Source organism: Zonotrichia leucophrys, chromosome 22 (genome assembly GCF_028769735.1).
Source record: "Zonotrichia leucophrys gambelii isolate GWCS_2022_RI chromosome 22, RI_Zleu_2.0, whole genome shotgun sequence".
Taxonomy (NCBI): Eukaryota; Metazoa; Chordata; class Aves; order Passeriformes; family Passerellidae; genus Zonotrichia; species Zonotrichia leucophrys.
Window position 1 is genome coordinate 4620250 of NC_088191.1, and position 26480 is coordinate 4646729.

Below are 26480 nucleotides of genomic sequence, written 5' to 3' on the forward strand. Positions count from 1 at the left end.
AATGCAGAGCCAGGATTTCTCAGGCAACTGCCTCTGCTTTGCCAAATGCTGTTTTAAACCAAGTGCCCTCAGTCGCAGTTCACTTTCTCCAGAGGAAATGACTCTGTGGCCCATCAATTCATCTTTACCATCACCATGGGAGTTCCTCTCCAGCTGTGTCCCTGCACATCTCCACATCAGCCCACCCCTGCCTGGTTTTCAGGGCTGTTTGTCCCTGCTGAAGGCAACAGCCCAGAACACAGCGACACACAACACACAGCGCCTTGAGACACAGGTGCACCTACTGGAACAACAACATTTTGTCTTTATTAGGAGTTCCCATGGTAATATAACACAGAGTTCTTAAGGAATAAAACACAAGACTTGGGGTTGGGATGGGGGGGTTGTTTTTGCCATTGAGACAATGGTCAAATATCAGTACTCCTCTTTGTCTACACACATGATCAGCTTTAGCACTTACAGCTCCTCCACTCATGGTTCACAATCACAAATCCAAGGGTTAAATCCAGCTAGTATTAAATCCTACTTTTTTCTTTTATTATTTTTAGAGCTTCAAGTCACTGCGGTTAATTAATTAATTCATTAAGTCATCATCTTTTTTTTAGCATTTACATATGACATTCATTAAACAGACACAAAGCGGACGAGCTCTCACAGAAAAAACATGCTTACATAGCCTGCAAAAAACTTTTTTTTTGTGATTTTTTTTCTTTCCTTTTCAAGAACAAATTAAAATTTAACAAGTTATCATGAGTCAGTGAAGGAAAAAAAAAAGGAAGACTTAAGTGAATACTGAAGAGCCGCAAGTGTTTCGTAGAACTGAAACAGATCCACGATTCTTTTTTTTTTTTCCCCAACTCGTTCAAATTGATTTTAACATACAGGTGACAAAGAAAAAATTTAAAAATGAAAATAGCTGCAATATATATATTAAGTTCATGGATTACTTAACAAACAAAGTGCAAACTCTTTATGCAAAACTAGAAGACCCAGGAGTTGAACCTAAATGCAAAATACGCGGAGGAATATGGCAAAGTTTTTCTTAACTTTCGTGTTCAAAGTGGCCTAAAGAGTTTAGGTGCTGCAGCTGGGAGGGTTTGGGTAGCTAAGTAGCTTCCAGACACTCTGCAGATCCCAGCATTGACACCTCATAACAACAAATTTGGTACTAATTTCTTGAAAGCCTTCATATATATATATTTTTTTTTTCCTAAAAGAACGTGTAAACACCATTTAAGAAAATACAACTATGGAAAAACAAGGTTGATGGAGGTGGCAAAGCACAAAGAGAAGAGGGAGCAGAAGATGCAGCCAAATGCCAGGGCAGGCAGACAGTGGAGGCAACACTGTGGTAATAAAAGCTCTGTGCTAAGACAAGTCCTTGGGACTGCTGAGCCCTCCAGCTATGCATAAGTGGGGATCTGAGGGTGCAGGTTTATCCTCCATGTCCCAAAAACAAGAAGCCTCCAGTCCCAGAGCTACCAGACCTTCGATCCCAGAGGGTGGTCAAACACCCAGACCCTGCTGGCTGCCCCAAAGCTGAGGCATTCCTTTAAGGACCACTGATGGTGTCTCAAATCCTAGGCATGTGAGGCTGGGTGGGGAACAGCCAGGCCTTCCCCTGTGCAGGATTCCTGCAGGGCTGGACAGCTGTGACATTCGTACAAGAGATTCTCAGCTGCTGGGGACCCACAGCCAGCTCCCAGTTACAGCAGCTGGGCCTGGACTGGAATTGCCACAGGTGCTCAGCACACACTCCCTGACTGCCCTTTGAGAACTAAAGATAAGCCCTCAAAGCTTTAAATAACCTCTCCTTGATGGCCAGGGAGTTTCTGCTACAAAAATCTTTCAAGCAACTTGTTGCTCTTTGCCCACAGCTCCCTGCCCGTCCATACCCACCTTCAAGAACAGAAGAAAAACTAACTGCTACAAACTCTTCCAGATACTCCATCCCAGCAGTTCAGATGGTGTCCAGCTCCTCTGGTTGCACCAGCTCAAGACCTGATGGACTGAAGATCCTACGGACCTGCTCCATGCCCTTACTGCAGCTATATGACAAGAAATGTCTGGAAAATGCAACTAAGGGACACCTGAAGTACCAGGGTGGCAGTGGCAGTGACACTGGTGGGAATCTGTGACTTGGATGAGGTTTGGGAAGAACAGGGAGATTCCCAGTTCTCAGGTAAGGCTTCATAAACACAATGATACAAACATATTGAAAACACACACACAAACATTTAAAAAAAAAGTTTCCTCAAGGACCTAATTTGCAGCAAAATCCAGGAGAAAAAAAGAAACCAAGGAAAAACCAACTGAACAGAATGGAAGTCCCCAAGGATTCTGGCTCAGCCACTGGATGGGGTGATGTTCTCTGCCATTCCTAGTGCTGGGTCCTGTTTCTCTCTCCTGGCAGCATCTAGTGACCGCAGCACTGGTGGTGGAAAATGGCCACAGACAGGCTGGGATTCCTGGTCCTTAGTGCTTGCCTAGCTAATTCTGTTGGAACACAGAACCCTACAGAATATCCAGTTTAAAACCCTTGAACTACTCTTCTGCTTGACATTAAAAAAAAAGCTTTTTCTATGCATTTATTTTTACTTCTTTTCTTTTTTTTGTGTGTGTGTGTCTTGAAGGCAGCTCCTGGGAAATTCACTTTATCCTTCCTTTACTAAAAGAAAGATGCTGAATAGGACAGAGACCATGTATCTCAAATACCCTCTTTACATTTACTCTTTCATGTCAGAGGTGTCAAAACACGGTTTATTTCTTTAAATGTGTAAGGGGCTCGGGGGGGGGGGAAGTGCGAGGGGTTGGTGAAGATGAGGAAGGAACCTGAGGGGACTGAAAGAGGTGCGTTTACTTCAGCCCCTCCCCACACTGGGTGCCCGCAGTAACTGTCACAGGCTCTAAAAGAATCAAAAAGGGTCTCCAGGTGCCCCAGTCCCCCCAAGGTGTACCCGGTGGGCACAGGAGGGTTTGGTCCTTAGCCCAAGCTGGTGATGTTGGCACGGCCACCCGGCGGGGCCACAATGCGCTGGGTCGTGCGGCGTGGGATGTTGTCATCGATCTGTGCCCCTGTAGGAGAGAGAGGAGGAGTCACCAACTCTGCCAGCGTTTAAAATCCATGTGGGTGTAGCACTTTGATGCTGCATTAATGACTGGATTTGCTCTTAGAAGGCTTTTCCAGCCTAAACCATTCTGTGATTCTGTCTTTAGAGGAAAAGCCTTCACTGGCCCACACTGCCTTTATTCTGCTGAAACCTGTTCTGGTCTGAGCACCTGAAGCACCCAGTCCTGCACAGGTAAGAGCTGGATGAATGATTATCTCTTAGCCAGCTTTACTATCCCTTTCTATAGTCCGCCCTTCTTGCAACTGAAGCACCAGCTGAGAAATCAAATCTGCCACATCCCAGATCCAGAGCTGCTCTCAGCTGGCAAAGTTCTCCTGAAGCTTGTGTCATCTTAAAAAAAAAATGTTTTTTTGCTAAAGCCTCTTAAAACCAGAAAATACCCATTTCTAAACACAGTTGGGATGGTCTCAAGCTGAAGGAGGGCAGTTAGATGAGATATTGGGAAGAAATTCCTCCCTGAGGGTGGTGAGGGGCTGGGGTGAAATTTGCAGAGGAGCTGTGGCTTCTCCATCCCTGGAAGTGTCAAAGGCCAGGCTGGATGCAGCTTGAAGCAACCTGGGATAGTGGAAGATGTCCCTGCTCATGGCAGGGGGTGGGAATGAATGGGCTTTAAGACTCTTCCCACCCAAACTATTCCAGGATTCTATGATCTGCCCTCTCTAGACAGCCAGCCAAGGACTGAGCCCAGAATACATTGGAGCATTCATGTGACATCATGAGAAGAAGCAGGAATTTAGGACAGCTCCTGTACTACTCTTCTTCCTCCCTAAAGGGAAAAGCTCACAGCTGAAATCCCCCCACAGCCTTTCTCATTCCATCCCTATCCCAGAAGAATGAACTCAGAGCATTCATTGGAGCACAAACCAGCCGTGATTTCAGTGCAATAAATCACTCAACAATCAATCATTCCCAAAATCACGTACCAGACAAGCTGAACCCAGACTGGTGCAGGTTCCTCACGGGCGGTGCCTGCTGTTTGGCAGGAGAGGTCTTGGCTGAGGACGCTGGTGTGACCGTTTTAGGTGTCACCGACACCTCACACACTGGGCCGTCGTAGAGGCCTCGGGGCACCCCCCGCAGCTCAGCCAGCTGAGGGAGAGAGGGCAACACAGCCTCAAACACAGCTACAACACAGCCTTAACACAGCCTTAAAACACAGCTACAACACAGCCTCAAACACAGCTACAACACAGCCTTAAAACACACAACCTTAAAACACAGTACAACACAGCCTTCAAACACAGCTACAACACAGCCACAACACAGCCTTAAAACACAGCTACAACACAGCCTTAAAACACAGTACAACACAGCCTTCAAACACAGCCACAACACAGCCTTCAAACACAGCCACGACACAGCCTCAAAACACAGCCACGACACAGCCCTCAGCTGCTCAGATGTGGCTCAGCCAGTGACACACATTTCGGGATTGGCTGTTGGTAAGAAAATTTGAAAGCACACAGCAGCTCTTCTGTACTCATCCCTGGGAAGCTGCTCTCTATCTATATTTATCTTGTATCTATATCTAGATTTTATCTATATCTATTTTACATCTATATTATATCCATATCTATATCTATATATCTATATATTTATATCTGTAACATATTTATATCTGTATTATACCTACATCTATATCATGTCTATTTCTATTTAATACGTAGCTCCATATCTGCATTATATCTATATCTATTTTATATCTCTATTATATCATATCTATATATCTATATGTTTATATCTCTATCTGTATTGCATCTACATCTATTCCTCTTCTATATCCATATCTATATAAATCTATCTTTATAAACATGTCTGTGTCTCTGTCCAACCCAAACAGTTTTGCAGCAAACAACTATTTTCCTACAAGCTAAAACCAATGTTGGTGCAGCTCAACACCTTCCATGATGGAGAGCTGAGGTTCCCTGAGTCCGTGGGCACCCCAAGGCTCCTTGGCAATATGGACTTGGCTGCTCTGCACTCCTAAAAACCCCCACTTTTGCATCATCCTTGCTGTGCAATACTGTGAGTTGGGAAGAGCATAGGTTCCTACTCTGGCTCTAGATTTCTGTGCAGGACAAGATGCCTGCTAATTAGTATGTGACATGGAATGTGCTGTGGCTCCAGCCAGTCTGTCCCCTGCTCCAAAGGTGCTGTCCTTTAATGATCCCAACCTATGTGCCCCTGGATTAAAGGCTCCTGACAGGTCTCAAATGCACGTTATTACTCATCCCCAAAAAGCCAAGCAGTGCTGAGACCAGCAGGGCAGCCCAGAGGAGCCAGGCTGGCTTCAATGGCCAGCCCTGGAGCTGCAGATTAGGATAAATGCAATTATTCCAGTTGAGATGCTGCCCAATTGGATTTATAGGTCAGACATGTATTTCTGTGGGAGGACACAGTTCCTGACCCCAGGAACAGGGATCTGTTCTCCATGGGGCTATATTATGCCAGGTTGTAATTTTGATAACTTGCAATTTCTTCAAAAGAACAATCAAAGAAAGATGATTTGCAAGGAGTGGGAGGATCACTTGTGCCCAGCAGAACCAACAAAGGTCAGGAGTTGTCCAGCAGAAGGCAACACTTCAAACAGCAAAATAATTTCTCCCCAGAAATAATTTCATCTATAAATAAGCTCCTTCAATTCTCAGCAACTGAGTTCAGTGTCATCTCCCTTGTCAGGCAAATTCAGGCATACAAAAGACAGGTTCAGTTTTGAATGAATGCATTTTAGAGAATCATTTTCCAACTATTTTAGCCTCTTAAAAATAGAACATTGTTCCTCTTAAGCAGTCTGTAGGCTGTGCCTGTGACTCACTAGTCACCAGACAAGAGCATCTGATCGTATCTGGCAGAAGGGAAAGCAGCATAACATATCTGTAGAAATTACAATTCTAAATTGCTGCTGAGAGCTTTGATATATAAATGCTAATGATAACTTTTCCTGGGACCTCTGTGACAGGAGAAACCTGGTGGGTTCTGGGTAGTTTGACAAAATGGCAAAATTCAAGGGTTCCTGGACACATATTCAGTTTGGCTCTCCTCAGAGAGCAAAAAATTAAAACCTGCAGAAAACCCAAGCTCAATCCAAAGTATATTCCTGTAATGACTTGAGTGAACAGCAAAAATGAAAGGGGAATGAGATAAATATGGCTCCCATCCAGGAAACAGCAGTGTGGCCTGAGCCAGGGGACAGCATCTGTTTTCCAGCCACTTTAACTCGGTGTTGTCAGAGGGAGAGAACAAATGTGCAGCCAAGCATTGACACTCACCCTGCTCCTTGCTTTGATTCGCTTGTACACAAAGTCAGGGAAGGGTTTCCTGGGGATGTACCTCCCAGAGCCCTCCGTGACGTGGAGATTCCCATCCTCCAGCACGATCTTGCCCTGGCTGATCACCACCAGGGGAGACCCACGGCACTCCATGCCCTCGAAGATATTGTACTCCAGAGACTGCAATGAGAAAACCAGCACATAAGGCAAACATATTCACCCAGCAGAGCCTACTGGGCTTTAATTAGCAATCACTGGCCATGCTAATTGCCAAAATTTTAAGGACAGATGGAAGCAAACTCAACGGTGTTTACCTGAGCTGTATTTGCTGTGATTTAATAAAGGCTGCTATAAATTATCAGCCTAACTTTAGGGCTTTATTAATGCAAAATTTCCACTGAAATAAGGTTCATAAAGAATCCCAGAATGGTTTAGGCTGTAAGTTTATCCCATTCCACCCTCCTGCCATGGGCTGGGACCCTTTCCACTAGATCCAGTTGCTCCAAGTGGCATGCAGCCTGCCCTTTGACACTTCCAGGGATGGAGCAGCCACAGCTTTTTTGAGGAAGAAATTATTTTTTCTCTTCTCTGAGAAAAAAACAATTTCAAATGAGAGCCTCCCTGTTTAAATATATTTAGGCACCTACGTCTGTTGAGCTGGGGGCAGATTTAGGAGCCACAGAAAGCTTTATGTGAGTTTCCTACTAAAAAGAATAATTCAGAAAAATCTGTATTTCAAACCAGTGTTTTGGTTGATGGGTCAGGGACCAGGACAATCTTATTTTATTTTAATGGGATTACTCATCCTCAATTAACTGGATTGGAAACATCACACCATGGAAAAAAGGCAAGTTTGAAAGAAATCACTGCAAATGTGAAACATCCTGGAATGAGATGCACTGTAACCATGTTATTTGGGGACTGTTACTCTAGTGACCATCTCTGAGTCAAATGCAGGTCTTTTTTACCAAGTTAATGATGGAGTTTGCCCTTGAAGTGTGTTATAAGTATGGGCAGGCCTGAGTGCAGCTTTGCAATTAGCCAGAGCAGTGGTTAAACCAAGTCTGAACCAGGTCCAGCCTGAAAAAAACTGGGGTGGTAAAGGAGGAGGCTGGGTCGGGAGCTTATGGATTAGGCTGCTTCCAAGAACAACACCACCTCCCTCTCCAGCTCCTGATACTTCTTTGCCAGAGAGTGGCAAGAGCAGTGCGAATTCTTGGAAAATATCCGTAAGTTGCTCAAACATTTAAAAAAGTAGCAATTGTCCAAGGCCACATAATCAGAGGGTGTCCCTGTGCCTGACTGTCAAGGGGCCTTTTGTTTTCTGCTTGGCCAAACCAGGATATCTGGACTCCAAGGGTATCACTTGTATCAGTTTCTCCTCTAACACAAGGCATCGTGAGACCCAAAAAATTACAGACTTTGGGAATCATTAAGGTTGGAAAAGAGGTCCAAGGTCACTGAGTCCAAGTTGTGCCTGATTCCCACTTTGTCACTGGCCCAGAGCATTGAGTGCCATGTCCAGACTGCCTTCCTTGGACACCTCCAGGGATGGGGACTCCAAACCTCCTGCTCCAAAGGGCAGCCCCTTCCAATGTCTAATCATCCTTTCCATGGAGAAATTCCTCCTGATGTAGCTTCAGGTGTGACGCCAGGTACAACAGGCAAAGCAATGACAGGGGACGAGGTCAGAGACGTGTTTGCAAGCAAACAAGCTGTGATTGCTCAGCTTTTCAAACTCTTGGGAATGAGAGCCCTTCCTCCTCAATGCTCTTGGCACAGCTTAAGGGTGCAGCCTTTAGCCACAGCTGAGTGCTGAGGCCTCTGACACACTGTCAGGGTTCTGGGGGATGTGCAGCTTTCAGCAGACAAAAATACTCCTGAATGGAGCTGCTTCTCCTTTGTCTTGCCCAGATCCATGCCAAAATCGTGGAACCAATCCTGACTGCACTTGGGCATATCCACAAAAGAGAAAATCTATGAGTTCTGTGTCAGGAAACTGAAAGAGCCCAGTTCATTTCCCAAAGACAACAGCCACTAAATAGAAATGGCTTTCAAGCACTCCACCCAAACTACTTCCAGCTCTCTGAGCTATGCATAAGTACATGCCCAGGTTCAGACCATGAATTCTGACACCTAAAAGCAGTGAGTTGTTGGGTTCTGTCTTCTTAAGTCATTCCTCTCCAGATTGGAAGGAGTCTGGAAGCACCTCTAAGGTGATTCCTGGAATTCCTCTGTCAGAAGCCTAAGCAGAGGCAAGATGAAGCAAAACCATCTGTGACCAATTCTGACAAAGAGTTAAGTCACAGGGAAGTGAACCAAACCTTAAAAAAAATGATGTTTCCTTGTGAATGTGCCCAGGGATCCAAGTGGAAGAAAATTTTGCTCCTTCAGCTCCAGAGTGAATGAAAGCATTCATGGAGAAAAAGAACAAGCAGTTTTTTCTTTTTCCAGGGAAAGATTCCATAGGTTCATAGTCAGCAGCGAAACAAGTTGTCAACAAATGCAAACAGTGGCTGCTTTCTCTGAGACAGGGCTTGAATGTCACAGAGAGACTTTAGTCAGGCCCCTGCACTGGAACCATTCTGCAGATTCCCACAGGCTGAGACAGCTTGATAACTGCAGGGGCCAGGTGTAAGGCATGGGACTCAGCAAAAGTGTCCCTAAGAGTGCCACCACTGCAGAAGCTAACAGCGACAAGCTGCAGAAGAGCTTAGGGGAAGGTCTGGTTGTTTTGGGTGCTGCCCTTTGCCAATTAATTTGGGGGTCACCACCAGGAAAATCCTGACTCCACACACATGTGCCAGATCAGTAGGTGGTATAAATCCACTCAGACCCTGGATCTGGGCCAGATTTCCAGAAAAAGTGTCCGTGAGCTGATAAAACTTCAGTGAAAAAGGGCAGTTCCCATTCCCACCACTGGCAAGCCTGGATGTCATAAACAACACATTGTCCTACGAGGCCTTTGCGTATTTTAGAGGATTTAAAGAGCTTTCTGTGAGCTCAGATCTATGCACCCAACACTCAGGAGGAGCAGATATGCTCTCTGCTCCAGGGGGAATCCATGTGATATCAGATGGACTCATCCTGCTCACACAACTCAGCTCCACAGTGAGACCAGACAGGGCTTCAGGCACAGGGAAGATGACCCCGGGGCTGTCACAAGCTCCTGTTGCTGGCAGCACAGCCTGGCACTGAGGAAGAGAGGGGTAAAGGACGTAGGGAATGGTAGGGAACATCCTTACTATGTTGTGAGTCTTGGCAGAGATTGTCTTGACGCTGTCAGGGTCCCAGATGACCAGGTCGGCATCGGAGCCCACGGCGATGCGGCCCTTGCGCGGGTACAGGTTGAAGATTTTGGCCGCGTTTGTGCTGGTCACAGCCACAAACTGGTTCTCGTCCATCTTGCCAGTCACCTGGGGGGACACCACACGAGTCAATGCGTGAGCCAGCAAAGAGCTGGCAGTGCAGCACATTCCCAAGGATCTCCACAGGGCTAAAAACACCAAGTGGAAGGACCATGACAAGAAAATAACACACTCCTGCAGCTCCTTCCTGTCACAGGGCTTGCAAGGGTTGCAGGATGAAGAGAGAGACGAGAATGTTGACTTCATGTTCAGAAGGCTTGATTTATTATTTTATTATATATATTACATTATGACTATACTAAAAAGAATAGAAAGAAAGTTCTAAGCTAGCTAGCTAAGCTAAGAATAGAAAAAGAATCAATAACAAAGGAGATCTCTCTGATTCTGTCTTCGAGAGAGCTCGGTCCTCGATTGGCCATTAACTATACACATCCAACATGGGCCAATCACAGGTGCACCTGTTGCATTCCACAGCAGCAGATAACCATTGTTTACATTCTTTTTCTAAAGCCTCAGCTTCCCAGAAGGGAAAATCCTAAAGAAAGGATTTTTATGAAAAGATGTCAGTAACACCTTCCACTCTCAATGTCCAGCTGAAATGTAAACCCATGATAGATGTGACCTACCACAGCCTTATCCCAGATGATGGACATCCTCTCCTCGGTGCCATTGGTTCCTTCAGGGATCAGGGTGAAGTTGTCCTTCCCAACAGCTTTCTGAGCAGTGTTGAAGGTGCAGTGGGCACTGCCAGTCACTTGGAGGTCTCCACTGGAAGAAAAACAAAAGGTATTCAAGATATTTTACGGTAACAGGAATGCTCCTGAAGGTAAAACAGCCTTTTGCATGTTGGCAGCAACATCCCTTTTATCACCCATTTCCTCGTGATGAATCACATGTTGTTTGAACACAGAAAGCTCCACTCACCAGGACAGTAGTGAGTTGAGAAAATCAGGAGTGGTCGGGTCAGGACTCAGTGGTGGAGATGTAACAAAAGCTGCTGCCTTTGCCCAGTTCTTGCTCCAGTAATGGGATCCATCGGTGCCCAGGCTGGCTGTGATGGGCTCTCCATACACCACGGTGCCTGTGGGACAGGGACACACATAAACCTTCTGTGAACACCAAGGAATGTGCACTTCCAGCCTGGCTTCCTGGCAGAAAGCATCTCCTGGGAAAGGACACATGCTGCAGGGCTGTCTGATGCTTCCTCTGAAGCATTAAATAAAGATATTGCTACTGACCAGAGCTGGGAGCAGCAAAATGGGCACAACCCTTTACACAACTGCAGAGGTTGGCACTGATTAATTGGTCTTGAAATGGTTACTGTAAAGATTCATTTTATTGCTTATATTCATTTTATTATTTATTTATCCTGAGCCAAGAACTTTGGAAGAACCTGAGAGCCACTGTAAGGGAGTGAGGAGATTCAGTCTGATCTAGAAGAGATGTGCAAGAAAAAGGGTTTTAAAAAGAGTATTTATAAATTATAGTTTGAATTAAAGACCTTCTAACAAGGCCAGGTTTCTTGGAGTAGGGTCTATGCATAGAACAGGTGAGAGAAAACTCCTAGCAAGAAAGTTTTTCCACATACAAAGAAAACTCATCACAGGGGAAATATCAGAGTTCCTGGTTCACAAATGCAACACAAGGGAACTCTTGTGATCCCTCCCAGGCACACAGCAAATCTGTGGCAGAACTGGGAAATGGAACTGCATCTCCTGACTCTGTCCAGTGCGCTCACCACCAGTGCATCCTTCCTCCTCATTAACATTTTTGGAACCACATGAAGGAACAGCAGATCCTTCAGGCCAGGATACTCTGCAAGCTGGAATGTACCAGCACCATCTGCACACCAAGCACATGCTGCAACTTCAAAAGCAGCACGAGCTGGCAGTCCCAGGGATCTGCTTACCAAATGCAACCTCGCCAAAATCTGCTCTGTGCCCACCCACCTGCCTCCCCAAGCACTTCATGGGTTTGGATCTGCCTACCAAAGATGTGGGCAGCTGAGATGCTAACCCTAAATACTTCTGTCAGGAAAGATGGGCAGAGGGACAACCAGAGCTGGTCAGCAGGGTCTCACACCTGACCATGCAAAATGAAAAGACAGAATATTTCTTTCACTATATTGCCAGAGCTACTGTTACATCTCTGGGGGCTCAAGACAGCTGGGAAAGAACCTCCTAGCTGAGGCAGGATGATGATTAACTGGCTCCATGCTGCTCCCAGGACCCTGCTGACGCAGGAGGTCCAGGAACAGCCTTTGCTAGAGAGCTTCCAGGGGCAAAAGAAGAAGCTCCCTGACATCACTGGCCCCAAACAGGGTTCTGAAATCAAAACAAGGCCAAACACATGCTGGCTATTAACGGGAGGCCTCTTGTGGTCCAGCACACTGGCAATATTGTTCTGCCGGGAGTGATGTTTTCAGGCCCCAATCTGCCAGCAACAAAGTCTGCAGGGAATCTCCTCCATACAAAAGCCACTGGGAACATCTGGCTTTATATAATGTCTGTTCTTTGCCATTTAGCAAGTCAATCCTTTGATTGATTGTTTTTGCCTTGGATAGTCTTTGGTTATGTTTCCTCTATTGTTTGGGAGGGCAAGACCAGTGCGTGTGGCCCGGTAACCTTCTCGGTTACTGCACAGCATTTAACTTGAGTTACCTGAATAAAGGAACAGAGGATGGGGCACTGTTTATACCCCAAATTCTCTTTATAAGGAGAAAACACATTTTGAAAGAAAACTGCGTGTTTTGGCTCACTCAAGAGGTTGAGTGAAGTGATCCCTGTTGATCATTCACCTGGGACAATCCCAGCACCTTTCACAGGCAGGGTAACATCCACACAAGCCAAGTTGTGTTTTACGGCTTTCTGTGATCCAGGTGTGTGGTCCCTCATCCCAATGCCCTACTCCACTTTCAACTGGTGGTCTCAGGACACTGAGTGCAGCAAGAAGGTGTTTCTATTGATGCTCCACCTTTGTGGGGCACATGCCTTCAATATTTTTATCTGGAAAAGAGAAGAGAGACTTCCCTGGCTCTCAGGATACAACTGCACTACGACATCAAGTTCTTTCCTGGGGGATGCAGCATGCAGTCAGATTACTAGGTCAATGCATCTTCCTTCAGAATGATCCCTCTGATGGAGCTGGGAGAGAAAGATTCATTCCAAACAGCTTGAGCTGCTTTCACAGACAGCCTTGAAAGTCAGTCCTCCTCACCAGTTCCTTTCACAGGAATCACGAGACCAAAATACTCCCAAGCTGATGCACAAACACCAATCTGTTTGCTGGAAATCAGGTCCTCCCACATCAAACACCCAGATGGAAAGTGATGTCATTTGTATACCCATCCAGGCTTATTTAGGCTGCAGAAAATTAAATCCAAGCCTTGCGAGGAAAGAAGGGGATAAATCATCCCTCCTGGTTACTCACCCAACCTGAGCAGCTTTAAATAGAAGTGAAAGGTTTAGTCACAGGATAAAGCAGCAGACAGCACTCACTCTGTGCGCAATCCTGACTCCTTGAGGGCCAGGCAACAGGGGAAGGGCTTGGGGGAAGCTCCTGCATCCCTCAGAGCAGTTCAGCTCCCTCACAAGCCTCAGTCAGAGAGGAGACATGAGCAGCAGCATCCACAGGGGGTCTGAGTCTTGCTTCTTGCAGCATCCCCAAGCAGAGTTATCAGAGGCAGTCACAATTCCCAAACCTAACCCAGCCTGCTGATTCTCATCCCTGCGCGGATATCAGGCTATGAGTTACACCACATGAAAAGCCTATTCCACAAACAAGAAGTACAGCCCAACAGCTACAACTGGCGAGCCTTTTTGGCTACTCCAGCTAAATACAACAGAGCTTGTGAGTCAAGAACTCCAGCAGGAATCACTGCTGACCCCAGGAAGCACAGCAGAATGCACCAAGGGAAAACCACAGCAGCTGGAAAGAGGACCCAGTTGCAGTCTCTGGGGGAATTCACTACATGGAGAGAGCATGGAATGACTCTGTGATATCATGAAGGCACATGGCTTGGTGGGGGAGGATGAGTGTGAAGAGACAAGCTCAGGACCGAGCAGCACAAGCAGCTCCTGGCTCTGGCCCAACCACTGAATCCTCGTGTGTTGGAAATGAAAAAGAAACCTTTCCTGTAGGGATGAAGCTGATGTTGGCAGGAGCTGAGGTGCATGAGCTAAGGAGGAAATAACTTACCCTTTTTCCTGGCTTGAGCAATGACATCAGCAGCACTTTTGCTCATCACCTTGGTGATGTACAGGGGGCAGTTGGTCTGGTTGGCAATGGTTATTGCCCGGTTCACAGCCTCTGCCTCCACCTGAGAAACAGAGGCGGCAGGTCAGGGACACCCAACAGCACCCCACTCATCCTCAGAAGTCACACACCCTGCTCTCCCAGAAAACAAGGAGTGACAAGGTATTTCCCACCTCTGTGCCTGAAAAGGCACAGTGTAATCACAGCAGTTAAATGACATCAAGCTGCAGTTCCCTTTCATTACTACCTTTTCTCACAAGCCCCTCTGCCTGAACTAAAACAACACTCCAGGTGCCCGGGGTCAGAATGATTAAGCCCCTTCTTTAACCTACACAAAAATAAGCAACTAAATGTTGACTCAACAGACCTGCTCCTGCTCCAGCCCACGCAGAAGGGAGATGCTGCACCACATACTCTGGTAACCCACATTTGCAAACAAGCATCCTAAATTGTACCCTCCACTACAATCTCTGGCTTGGGATCTGAGAGAGTGTGAACCACCCCATAAATCAACTGCTCTTCCTTGCATGTGTACAGAGAATTAACCTCAGCCAAACTGAGGGTCACGTTTTAACTGCAGCCGCAGGGTGATGGGCATCACTCTGACTTTATGGATCACACATCCTAATCAAAGGATCCAGGGACAGATTGAGCAGCTGGGTGATGCTCACTGCGCCTGCTGCCAGCAATGCCACAGACATTTTCCAAGTGAACAACAGAGGAAACAAACCCAGAGCAATCTCCCACCAGATTCCCCAATGCAAGAGGCTCCCAGAACCTCTTCCATGGACTCTGGTGGCATTGACACACACTTAGCACTTGCGAAAATCTGCTCTGCAGTGACTGATCACAGCCCAAGTGCCTCAAATCATCATCACCTGCCCCAGAATACATTGCCCAGGCAGGTTGCAGGAATGTGTCCCATTCCTGGCAGTGTCCAAGGCCAGGCTGGATGGGGCTCGGAGCATTCCGGAATAGTGGAAGGTGTCCCTGCACATGGCAGGAGTGGGACTGAGTGGGCTTTGAGGTCCTTTCCAACCCAAATCACTCTGGGATTCTGTCACTGCTGGCTCTCAACACTGTGCTTGGAGGAAAAGAACCACTAGCTTAGGGAACCATGGCCAGGCTGATGTCCAAGTGTCCTGAACAGCTCGACTCATGCCAGCAATGCCACCACTTGCACTCATGCCCTGTGTGCAGCCAGAATGCCCCAGGAAAACAACAGCCAGGAGTTTTTACAGAAAACCAGCCCCCCAGAGTCAGCAGGGTGGTTACAGCCCCAGCAGGGGATGCTCACAAGGGGCTATTTTCTCGCCCAGATGCCCCAGACACACGGGAAAGGCTATGATGGAGGGTTTTGTTCCAGGATGTTGGACCCAAAGTGTCACAGCCAGCAGCACTCACAAAGGCTGAAAGGAAGAGCCAAGAAAAGCCCAGTTGTCCCTCCTGAGAGACAAGGGGAGGACTCAGACAGGCCACAGCTTCCAGGCCATGGCCTCCCTTTGCAAACTCCCCACTAGAGCGGGTCTGTGCACAGCTCTGCCTCTGCAGCACCTGGGAACCACATTTCCACTCTGTGCCTCTGTTTCCCATCAGGCAAAGCAGAGATGAAACAACACACACCTCCAGACTTTTGGGCAGAAGGCATTTGAGCAACTGTGAAGCAGCAGGAGAATATTTTCTGAACAAGGCTGCTGAATTCCTGCCTTGTGCCCAGATGCTATGGTGACAGGCGTATAACAATAACCCAATAAGTAGTCCAAAGCGGAATGTTTGCAATTACCAAGATGCATTAGAAGCCCTAGCACAGCAGTTCTCTTGGAAAAAAAAAAACAAAACAAACCAAAAAAGAAGACAGACATTTCCTGGAGCATTACAACTGCTTGTGCTTCCAGCATTTTTGTGGCTGAAATAAAAACAAAAAAAATGATGGATTGCTTGAAAAGTCATCACAGAATGAACTGAGCTGTAAGGGGGAGAGTTTTCCAGAAAGAGATGGGTGAGGTTGACTTGGGATGGTGCTGTCTTAACTCAGGCCCTGTTTTGTGGCTGGAATAATGTGCTGAACACTGAGGTGAGCAAAGCTAAACCCCTGAGTCAGCAGTGAAACTTAAGCCTCCATTTGAGCCTCCTGCCAGCCTGGGAATTCAGATGTGTGTACTCCAAGACACAAGTGCATGCGGCCAGCCCCTGAAAGCTTCACTCTGATGTATTCTACCTGAAATGAGTAGGAGTTTTGAGTTAATAAATGTTTTAGATTTGCTCAGCAAGTCCTGCTGGTTTGCTGTAGATGGAGCACTGAATGACAGAGCTGTCCAGTCAGATGCCAACCATCCTTAGGACGGGCTTTGCATTCCCTGAAGGACAGCAGGAAAAACCAATTCTAGTGTCAACAGCACCCCAGAGAGACACAACAAACATCCCCTTCACTGAAGTCAACAGGAATTCGGGATCTGCTGCCACCCTTGGAAACTGGCCTCTTTCAGCAGCCACCCCAAGGGGAGTTGGATGTTTTTAAAGCAGAGTCACTCCCGCGCTGCAGAGAGGGGGAGGAGGGAAGCAGATGACATCGTTTCCTGCTCTGCTTCCTATGACTTTCAAGGCGGAGAATGTTGGAGCAAATGCTCCCCAAGCCTGGGCAGAGCACAGCTGAGTTCAGCTGCACAGAGGCTGCCCCATGTGACATCAGGGAGAGGCTTCACTGAGCCTCATCTGCAGCAGCCACGCGTCCTCAGGCTGCCTTTTTCCTCCCTGCACTGAGGTAGAGCACAGTCCTGCACAGAACTAACAATCCATCCATGCCTGGGAACCACACAACTCACACTTTAAAGCTCCTGCTCCATGAAGGATGAGCTCTTAAACAGCCAGACACAACTTGGCTGGTTTGATGTCCAGATCCTTTAAGGTAAGAGCAGCATTCCCTTGAACACAACACAAACTGAACTCCGTGAAGTGTCACACCAGCATCTGTTCCCATTCCCCTGATGCAGGCCAAAAAATATGTTAAAAAAATCACAAATTGGATGACTGACTGGAAAGCTCAGTGCAAAGTGCTCACAATTTCAGGAAGCAAAAGATTCCAGCTCTGGGAGCCACACACAGATTCTGTGTTCTGTGTTGATTCACTTACAAGTGGAGCTTTTTTTTTTTTTTCTCTAGGCAACAGAATGATTTATGTTCCCACTGAACTGCCTCTGGATGCTGTTTGTCAGAATCCAGGGGAGGAAATGCAGAGGGAGCATGAGGGGCATGTGTGGATGATCTCACAGCCTCAGCTCCCAGCTGCCGCATCTGGAAGGCAGCAAAGCCCCAGGATGTTGGAGGAACAAAAAGAGCTGCTTGCACAGAACAGATGAACCCCACAAACTTGGAATGCCATGGTGAGGCGTCCAGCTTAGAGACAGTGAAGGACTGTGAATGAAGAATGCAATGGGAAACAACCTCAAAGGAAAAGTTTTAAGGCTCTTTAAAACTTCTGGGATTTATTTCAAAGGCTTAGAGGCATTGGAGTGTTCATCCCTGGAGAAATCCATGGGGAAATATGAAGGGTAACTATATTAAAGTGCTGCGCTGAGGCCTGAGCATGACCTCCTCTCTCTGGTACATATTTTCTGTGCCTCCAGCAAACCACTTCATCCATTGCTGTAAAAAAACCCACCCCATTGGTAAAATTTCATCAAAATATCAAATATCACAGTAATGGAAGCTATGGAAGTACATAAAACAATGTTAAGATTTGCGCATATATTTAAAAATTCTGCTAATTCACTGGAAGTCTGACAAAATAATGACCAAGAGAGAAGCCCAAGACACTAGACCTAGAAAGGACAATAGCAGAATTCCACCAACATAACCCCAAATGCAGAAAAATCCTGTTTCCAGCCACATTCATCCCAACACGAAGCACTTAATGGCAATGGAGAGATATTACAAAATTGGGGAGGGGGTAAATGCAAAGGCAGGGGAGTTCTCACCTCTTCAGGTCTGCTCAACACATGCCCTTCAGGGCCTGTGATCCCCAGCTCCAGGATCCTTTGCTGCTCCTAAGGCAGAGAAGAAAAAAGAGCAGGGATGAGATTTAAAGGAACAGGGAATTCTTCTTGCAGTACACACAGCTATTGGAAAGGGGCATGAGTGAGATCCTGAGCATCTGTGCTGGCTAAAAATCACATGGGGCTTTGCATAAGGGCCCTGCAAGAAAGTCCTGTCCAACTCCCCTTGCTGAGAATAACCAGAGCTCACAAAACCTTGCTGATTTGTTCACAGGAGGTCAAGGAAACCTTTTATTTGGATTCTCTTCACACTGGGCTCATAGCCCCTCGACTTTCAGCACTCATTTGTGTCTATAAAATCATCTTTAAGATGTGGCAAAATGATAACTCATGGAAAAAATCGTCCTGCAACTGGGCTCAAGGACTGGAGTGGGCTCTTGCCCAGCCAAAGAACACAGAAATCCTCTGGGTGCTTGAGACACAGTGTACAAAATGAGCTGGAGATAAGATTAAATTGAATACATTATTAACATTTCTCCCCTGCTGCTGTTTGAAGGATAAACAGACCCCAAACATCAGCACCCCATGTACTGTATGAAGCTACATCCCTTCCCACTCCCCCTCTTCTTCTGCCCTGCAGAACAATTTGTTCCACACAGTGACAGTCACACCCAGCTTTTCACTTTTGGGGAGAGAGGCAGAGATGCCCAATATCCACCCCAAACTGTAAGCTGCCACAAAAACCTATTTTATCAGTGTCAAAGGGGTTAAAAACTGCTGCACAGCCCCACTCACACCCTTGGTACAACCATGCACAGAATCACAGAATTTCTAGGTTGGAAGAGACCTTTAAGATCATCGAGTCCAACCCATGTTCTAAAACCTCAACTAGATCATGGCACCAAGTGCCACATCCAGCCTTTTTTTAAACACATTGAGAGATGGTGACTCTACCACCTCCCTAGGTAGATGATTTCCAGTATTTGACCACTCTTTCTATAAAAAACTTCCTCCTTAATTCTAGCCTATATCTCCCTTGGCGCAGCTTGAGACTGTGCCCTCTTGTTCTGTCTGTTGTTGCCTGGAGAAAGAGACCAACCCCAGCTCACCACAGCCACCCTTCAGGGAGTTGAAGAGAGTGATAAGGTCACCCCTGAGTCTCCTTTTCTCCAGGCTGAACAACTCCAGCTCCCACCCAAGCTTTTGCCATGCTCTCAAAAGCTTGGGTGGCTCTGAGTTTGCAAAGGAGGAGCCAGAATTTAAACCCCTCCCAGCATTTGAAGCCAATAACTCAGAGAATAAACAGGCCATACCTCAGCAATGATGTCACCATTCTCAGCATGCACTTGGGCTGTGGCACCAATGTCCCGGATCACACTCAGGACCTCATAAATCTGGGGGACAGAGAACACACATCACACCAGGAACACACCTGCTGGTGAGGCCACACCCCAGGTCCCCAGAGGAAACAGAATTTTGCAGAGGAGAAAAGAGAAAGACAAGCACTAAGCAATATAAAATGTGGTTTGCTGGAGAGAAGCAAATCATTTTCATGCCTATCACTGGATTTCCCAATTCTACAGCTGGATGCTGCTGATGTGGCAAAGAAGGATTATCCAGTGGCAGGTTTGGAGTACGGGAGGAAGAAACAGCAACAACTCAAGCCCCACAGCTGGATGATTTTAAAGGACTTGCAGAGTTGTACCTGTTTGATGTCTCATTTACTGGAGCCTGGCACGAAAAACATCCCTTATATCTGAGTGCTGGGGACATGTTCTCCATGGAAATCCAGTGTCTGGAGGTAGGAGCAGTGTGATTTCCCACTCCAGCAGCCACTCTGAGAGGGCTCAGGTCCAGTAACCCCCAAGTGGCGCCATCAATGTTCCCTCATCAAAATGTTTCCAGAGCCCTCAGAGATAACTCACACACCAACGCTCCCAGGCATTCCTCTCCTCCCACGCCTTCAGAAACATAAACTGCTCCTCTGAACAGCTAAATGTGCCCAAATGTGCCCACCAGAACAGCAAACAGGAGGGCAATTAATTCCTTTCTAAGGTCCCAGTGATTCTACCACCAAAAAGCACCTCTGGACCAGGATCAGTTTTAGCTTCTAAACAGAATAATTATAATTAGCCCAGAGATCTCCCTGTCCTGCCCTGTGCAGAGGCATAAAGCAGCAATTCAAAGAACTGCCACTGCTTCTACCCCAAAGAGCTGGGAAAAAACCTCCAAACTCTCAAAATGAGTTTTACCATTGCTTCCCTCAGCCAGGCCTTTCAGGGTTTGCTGTTGGTTAGGTTTTATTTTTAATTAAAAATATAATCTTCACAGCAGAGCTATGGGTGGTGTTGCCAATCTTAGGTATTGTTACACACATAAAGACTGGAACCAGGATAGAGTGTCAGATCCCAGGATATTGAACTTAAACACTAATTTGTGACAAATTAAACACAAAGCTTCCTTCCTACCTGAGAATCACTGAGCTGAAAGCGATCTTTGAAGGCCATGTACACCAAGAAGGAATTCACACCTTGGGGAAAGAGAGCACATTGCAGTAAAGCCATGGACTACAATCCTTAAATCAGCCGCCAGCAATAATTCCATGAATTCACTGGAGGAGGTTGAGTAACAAAATAAAAGCAAAACTGTATCTCACCCAAAAGCAGAGACTGGGCCTGCATGGCTGATCCCCCTCACCCTCCAGGGAGAACAATGGGAAATCTGTGTCTGTGACGTGTCCAAACAGACCCTGACTGATCCTAAGCTGGCTTTTCCTCTACAGCCTTTAGCACATGTGGGAAGCTCCCATTATGGCATAAAATGCTGGGTTTTCAAACTACAATCAGGATGGAAAATTACTCCAGCCTGAGGATGAAATGCCAAGGGTAAATAAAGAGGGGGGAAACCTATGAGGTTGTTTTACCCAGCTCTTCACTTTTAGCATCCAGAGCTGGATTGGTCCTCCTGGGGCTCCTATTTCCCTTGTTTACAGCACTTTAATGGCTGCAGGTATCATCAAGGGCACTGATGAACCCTTCACTGGACACAGGAGCTGCTCTGCATGGGAAAAGCAGGAGATTCACCTCGGGAAAATCAGTGCTGCAACACCAGTGTGCTCCAACCCCTGAGCCCTCTGCAATCCCTAAACTTTCTCAAGGAGCCAGAACAGGCCTAAAACAGCTTTATTGGGATATAAAAGTAAAACACTGCACGAGAGACAGCCCTAAATAATAGGGGATCCTGAAAAACAAGGAGGGGCAAGGCTTCCCTGGCTTACCATGATCTTTAACTAGAGCTTCCATCTCCTCCTGGACACCTTTATGCCACTCAGTGATGTCCACGTGCAGGGAGTAGTCACAGCAGGATTTGCTGTCCGCCCACTCTCGCCACTGGTCGAACGCCGTCAGCAAACTGGTCCCAGGCTCGGGCACCACGTGGTCAACTGGGAATGACAACCAAAGCACTGGTAAATTGCTGGTGCAGTGTGGGAACTCAGCACATCGCTCCGGATGTCCAGAGTTACCGAGACAACCCCTGGGGGCTCGGAAATCCTGGAATGTTGCCAGGAGTGCTTGGTGGTTGGATTTTGACCCTGCACGGGATGTGCCACCTGCTTGAGGACAAGAGAATCACTTGGGGATAAATGGTGTAAGAATGAAGTATTCACAGGGTGAAAATACAGATTTTAGGATTTTGGTACAGGGGGGCTATGGAGATAAGATGGAGGGATCAGGGCATGTCTTGTCCTTCTTTCTTCTTCTTGTCATCCATTTTCTGTGGTGATGTTGGCATTTTGGGATTGGTCCATGGTGAACGTGCACTTGCTGATATGGGTGAAAGGTACTGGGAAATAAAGGTAAATATGATGTATGTAGTTTTTAGTATAAAAATAGACGACCGCCCAGTGGGAGGTCAGAGTGCCCTTGGCTGCCTTGCTGGTCAGACCTCTGTCGGGCTGGAAGAAAATTTTGTGGATAAGAAATAATAAACAATATCGAAGACTGAAAATCTGAAGAGTCCAGACTCGTCCTTTGGAGCACGGGCTGTCCCAAGGCCATCCTATGCGTGACCGGCCAGAGACAAAAGGCTGGACCGGTCAGTGCAGAAGCTTTCCTGGGTGCCCAGGACAGCAAGCACAGCTGTGCAGAGGCTGCTGCAAAATCAAGGCATCCTCTTTCCCCTTTAAGCATTTCTAAGTTTGCAATTTCTCAGTGGTTTCTAGAGAATGCAGCGCAGAAGTCGATTATGGAGCAGCAGCTGAAGGAAAATGAGTTGTTATTACAACCTGTTTACTACAGCTGTTGGTGTTACACATCCCAACCAGGAGCACCTTCCAGAGGACTGGAGGAAGCAGGACCAACAATTTGTGGTTGGAGAGATCTCTCTGACATTGAGAAGGTCCTGCTGCCTCTGGCACCTGCTTAGTTTGATCCTCACACCAAATCCAGCAGCAACTGGATTCACAGGCAGCTGCAGGACAGCCTCAGTGGGTGATACAAGGGACCTGGATCTGAAGGCTCAGTGCTCCTGGCTTTTATTGGAGCACATGGAGTCTCTGAATTCTTCAAAAGACACAGTGAAATAAAAAAAAAAGCAAGTCAGCATCTCCAATACTGAACTGAGAGAACAGGAAAAGCCTGTGTGATTTTGGGGTCACAAACTGCGAAGCATTGCTGGGAAGGAGGAGAGGGTCCAGCTTGAATCTACATTAAAACACACAGAAAAATAAAAAGTTGCTTCAATTATCAGCAGAGAAATCCCAGCAGCTCTTTTTTGTTAACTTTATGGTGACGATCAGGGCTGCTCTAAGTCACAGCTGGGATGAGAGACAGAGCCCCTGGGATCCACTCACCCCCAGGGCAGAACAAAGCTTTGCTTTGCCCCCACACAGACACAGCAGCCAAGATTTACTGGTTTTGCACTGCCTAAGGAACCAGATTCACACTGGGAAAGGCAGCCCAGCTCTCCTGAGCAGCCACGAGCCTCAGTCACCCAAGTCAGCAGAGACCTCTCAGCTGCCTGAGCTGTGTACACACTGCACAAAGCCAAGAATTCACCCAACACAACATCCCTGCAGCAAAACGCAGCCCACCCTCTCCCCTTTGCAAAGGGAGACAGCTTAGAACATTTCTGCTTTCCAAGAGGCTTTTCCCCTGGGAGCAATCACACCAAGGCAAGGACATGATATGCACATCCTTACTGCCTTGGCAGCTGCAGCTTTCATCAGCCCAGGGCTGCAGGAGTGGCTGGGGGGTCTCTGTTCCCCCAGTACCCATCACAGAAATCCGTGCTATGAGTGAAAACTTGGAAATTTGCCTCTTGTCTGGCACCACACCAAAGATGTGCTTTTCACCACCACTGCAAAAAGCAGCCCAAATATAAGCAGACAGCAAACAGACCTGTTTTTTAAAAAATCATCCAATTTCTGTTCTATGATCTGACCACCCCAGTGGTCAAAAACCTTCCACTGACTTCCAGCCTGAATTGTTTCTTGGCCAGTCCAGAGCCCTTGTTGCTCTGTCAAAGTTAATCTTTAGCTTAAGTAGAATGAACAACAAGGAGAAAAATAACATTCCTTTTGCTTTTCCAATGGGATGTGGAGAAAGCCCAGGTTTACACAAATGTCTAATTAAAAAAAAGTCCATTTAATCTCTAACACATCACAGGAATAAATCCATCTCCACTTGAGACTAAAGGTGCCCTCAGAGTTCTATCAGCCCCAAGATGATGGATGGGCTGTGGGCATTGGGAAATCATGCCTGAAGGCACCAAGGGGTTAACACAGAGTCCCCAAAGCCCAGCACTGAGCCCCTGGGAATGCTCTGGAGCTCCCAGGAATGACTGTGTTGTCAGGGATCAGAGCTTTATCACCACCTCATTTCATGCACTGCCCAAGGATGACAAATGGGGTTTTTTGGAGGGAGTGGAACCAGGGGTAAGGGAGCTCTGTCAGCTCTCTGACAAAGCCAAACCACAGCTGGCTGCAATAAGAGTCAGGCATGGAAGTGCTGGTGCAAGTGTGCAGGGAAGTCAGCTCCAGGGGTTGGGAACATCTCCTGTGGCAGCACCCCACAGCTCCCTGACAGCCAAATCACTCCCCTGGCCCTTCAAAACACAGCACACTTTGTCTCTACAGCAGCTCTGCCAGGCAAACATCAGTGGACAACCACTTCCCCACATCCACATGGAAGAACTCAGCAGGAAAGCGGCCTGAGAGGGCAAGGTCAGGGACAGCCTTTGCACCCTGGGACTGAACTGGTCTCAAGAGGCTCAGGGGGAGGTCCCAGCAGAGCACACCAAGAGACAGCCAAGGTGACAGGGACATCCCTGCAGAGGGGCCCAAGAGCTGGGGCCCTATGTCCTGCACCTGACCCTGGGGCAGGATGGAAGCTATGCTGCCACAGAGCAGTGGATGCTGCACAAAAGGCATGGAGAAAGTGGATGTAATACCACATCCTGGTCTGGAGGCAATTCAGACACAAATGGCAGTCTCCTTGACTTTTCCATCCTCTGTGCAATGAAAGGGGCCAAACACTGTCCAACATGATACAAAAGAAATAACCAGAAAGTTATTGTAATTCTACAAAGTTCTAAAAGTTCTTGTAATTCTACAAACAATAAAACAAAATGCGGATCATCACTGGTGGGATGTGGTCTTTGGGTGGTCACCAACTGCAAATCAAATCTTTAATAAGTTGTGTCATCCCATTGTAGTTTTGTTAACATTAGTTGGGATAAGCTTAGGATTATCTATTATATTGCTAATTTTGAACTGAGAATTTTGAAATGGAGAAAGTGGATGTAACACCATATCCTGGTCTGGAGGCAATGCAGACACAAATGCAGTCTCCTTGATTTTTCCATCCTCTGTGCACTGAAAGGGGCCAAACACATTGCAAGATCATGGCCTACATCCCCCCATGCAAGGGTGGGCTTTGGGGGAGACCAAATAAGTAAAAATGAGCCCAGATCCAGGAAAGGAGAGTAGTCAAGGTTGACTCTTTTCCTGCTCTTGAAAGGACTGAGCTCTGAAACTGCTTCTGCCTGTTGAGATGGCCAGATGGAAATGCAGCTTAGAGAAGTTTCTTCTAGCCCTCAGGCACAACTCAAGAGCTCAGAGTAAAACAAAAAGCTTTTTCTTTCAGGTCCCTGTGCTCCAGAGCAGCACAAGAAACTGATGGAGTCTCCATCCCACCACGTTCCCACAGCCCCAGGCTTCCAGGCTGACCCCTGGGGATGATCTGTCCCAGGACCATGGACACGAGGGCTGACCTACCCCAGCTCACAGCAAATCTCCCTCCTGGAGAATTCCCAGGAGGCTTCCCATGGGAAAGGCAGTGCTGTCCTGACCCCACAATGCTCCTTCTCCCTGGGATCCCATCCCACCGCCTCATCTTTCCTTCCATGGCCTCGGGAACCAGCAATGTCCAATCCCTGGGTGACCCCACGCCTGCAGGGCACACTTCAAACAAGCTGCAGTGACAGAGGCTGCTGTCACCCCTTTATTCCCTCCACCACCACAGCCTTGATCTGCTGTGCTTCCCAGCCCAGATGTTTTCTTCCTGTTGTTGGTTTTTTTGCAGTGCAAATGAATTCAGCTGCTTGAGGTCTGAGAAGGAAGTTGCCAGCTCATTTTTAAACTAAAAGCTTGTTCCAAAAACAGAAAAAAAAAACCTGAGAAGAAAAAAAAAAACAACAAAAAGAAAAGGAAAAGATAATGTAAGAATCCTTTAATCAGTGCTGAAATCTTCAAAGAAGAAATTAAATAGCTTTGTGGGCCTTGTAGTGGCTCCCTGAATCTGAGTGAAATTCAGGTCTAATCCAAATGTTTCTCTTTAGTTAACACATTCTCAGCAAGGCACAGGGCAAAGCCAAGCTCAGGGTTACACTGGTTTCTCAGCTAAGAGCAGAAAACATTCTGTAGATTATCTTTTAACCTTTTGAGCTGCAAAACCCAAAATGCAGCAGCCCAGGGCGGAGGGCAAACAAGGCCGTTACACCAGCAAAGGAACTTCTTTTAAAAAAAAATCAGAAAAACTATTTTATACATTAAAAATATTCTAATTTTTTTCTTATTAAACACTGACAGGATTTGAAAACACCTGGACAGTCTTTCTCCCAGACAACCCAAGTTCTAAGCTCCCTCTGAGGGCAGTGGGATTTGAGCACCTGTGGACACACAAGCTCCAGCCCTAATCATCCAGACTCTTAATTACCCTTCCCATTCCTGGTTTGGCTCTCCTGTCATTACACACAGGATTAAAAGGTGCCCCTGCTCCTGCTGCCCAGTGTTCCAGCTCCCACCCACCACCAGCCAGGGCTGCTTCCCTGCCTGCCTGCTCAGCTCGGGGGCCTTCGCTCCTCCTCCTCCTCGGGCAGATTAATGGGCTCAGGATTAAAGGCAGACAATGAGCTGAAGTGAGACAACAACACTGGGTGATCCATGTGGCTCCTCTGCACCAAAGC

The 26480-nt window shown here is 47.0% G+C and overlaps 1 protein-coding gene across 2 annotated transcripts in view; it reads right to left on the minus strand.

Annotated features, from left to right (window-relative positions):
- Nucleotides 1-275: 275 nt before the first annotated feature.
- Nucleotides 276-26480, minus strand: part of DPYSL2 (dihydropyrimidinase like 2) — a 55497-nt gene continuing 29292 nt past the window's right edge. For both annotated transcript variants that reach the window (XM_064731168.1, XM_064731169.1), the window contains 11 exons: nt 21292-21456; nt 20483-20544; nt 19328-19408; nt 17997-18065; nt 13966-14086; nt 10693-10849; nt 10395-10536; nt 9646-9816; nt 6401-6580; nt 4055-4220; nt 276-3075 (listed from right to left, as the gene is read on the minus strand). In XM_064731168.1, coding sequence (XP_064587238.1) covers nt 2984-3075; nt 4055-4220; nt 6401-6580; nt 9646-9816; nt 10395-10536; nt 10693-10849; nt 13966-14086; nt 17997-18065; nt 19328-19408; nt 20483-20544; nt 21292-21456 — 1406 coding nt within the window. In that variant the 3' untranslated portion in view covers nt 276-2983. The remainder of the gene's footprint in view (nt 3076-4054; nt 4221-6400; nt 6581-9645; nt 9817-10394; nt 10537-10692; nt 10850-13965; nt 14087-17996; nt 18066-19327; nt 19409-20482; nt 20545-21291; nt 21457-26480) is intronic.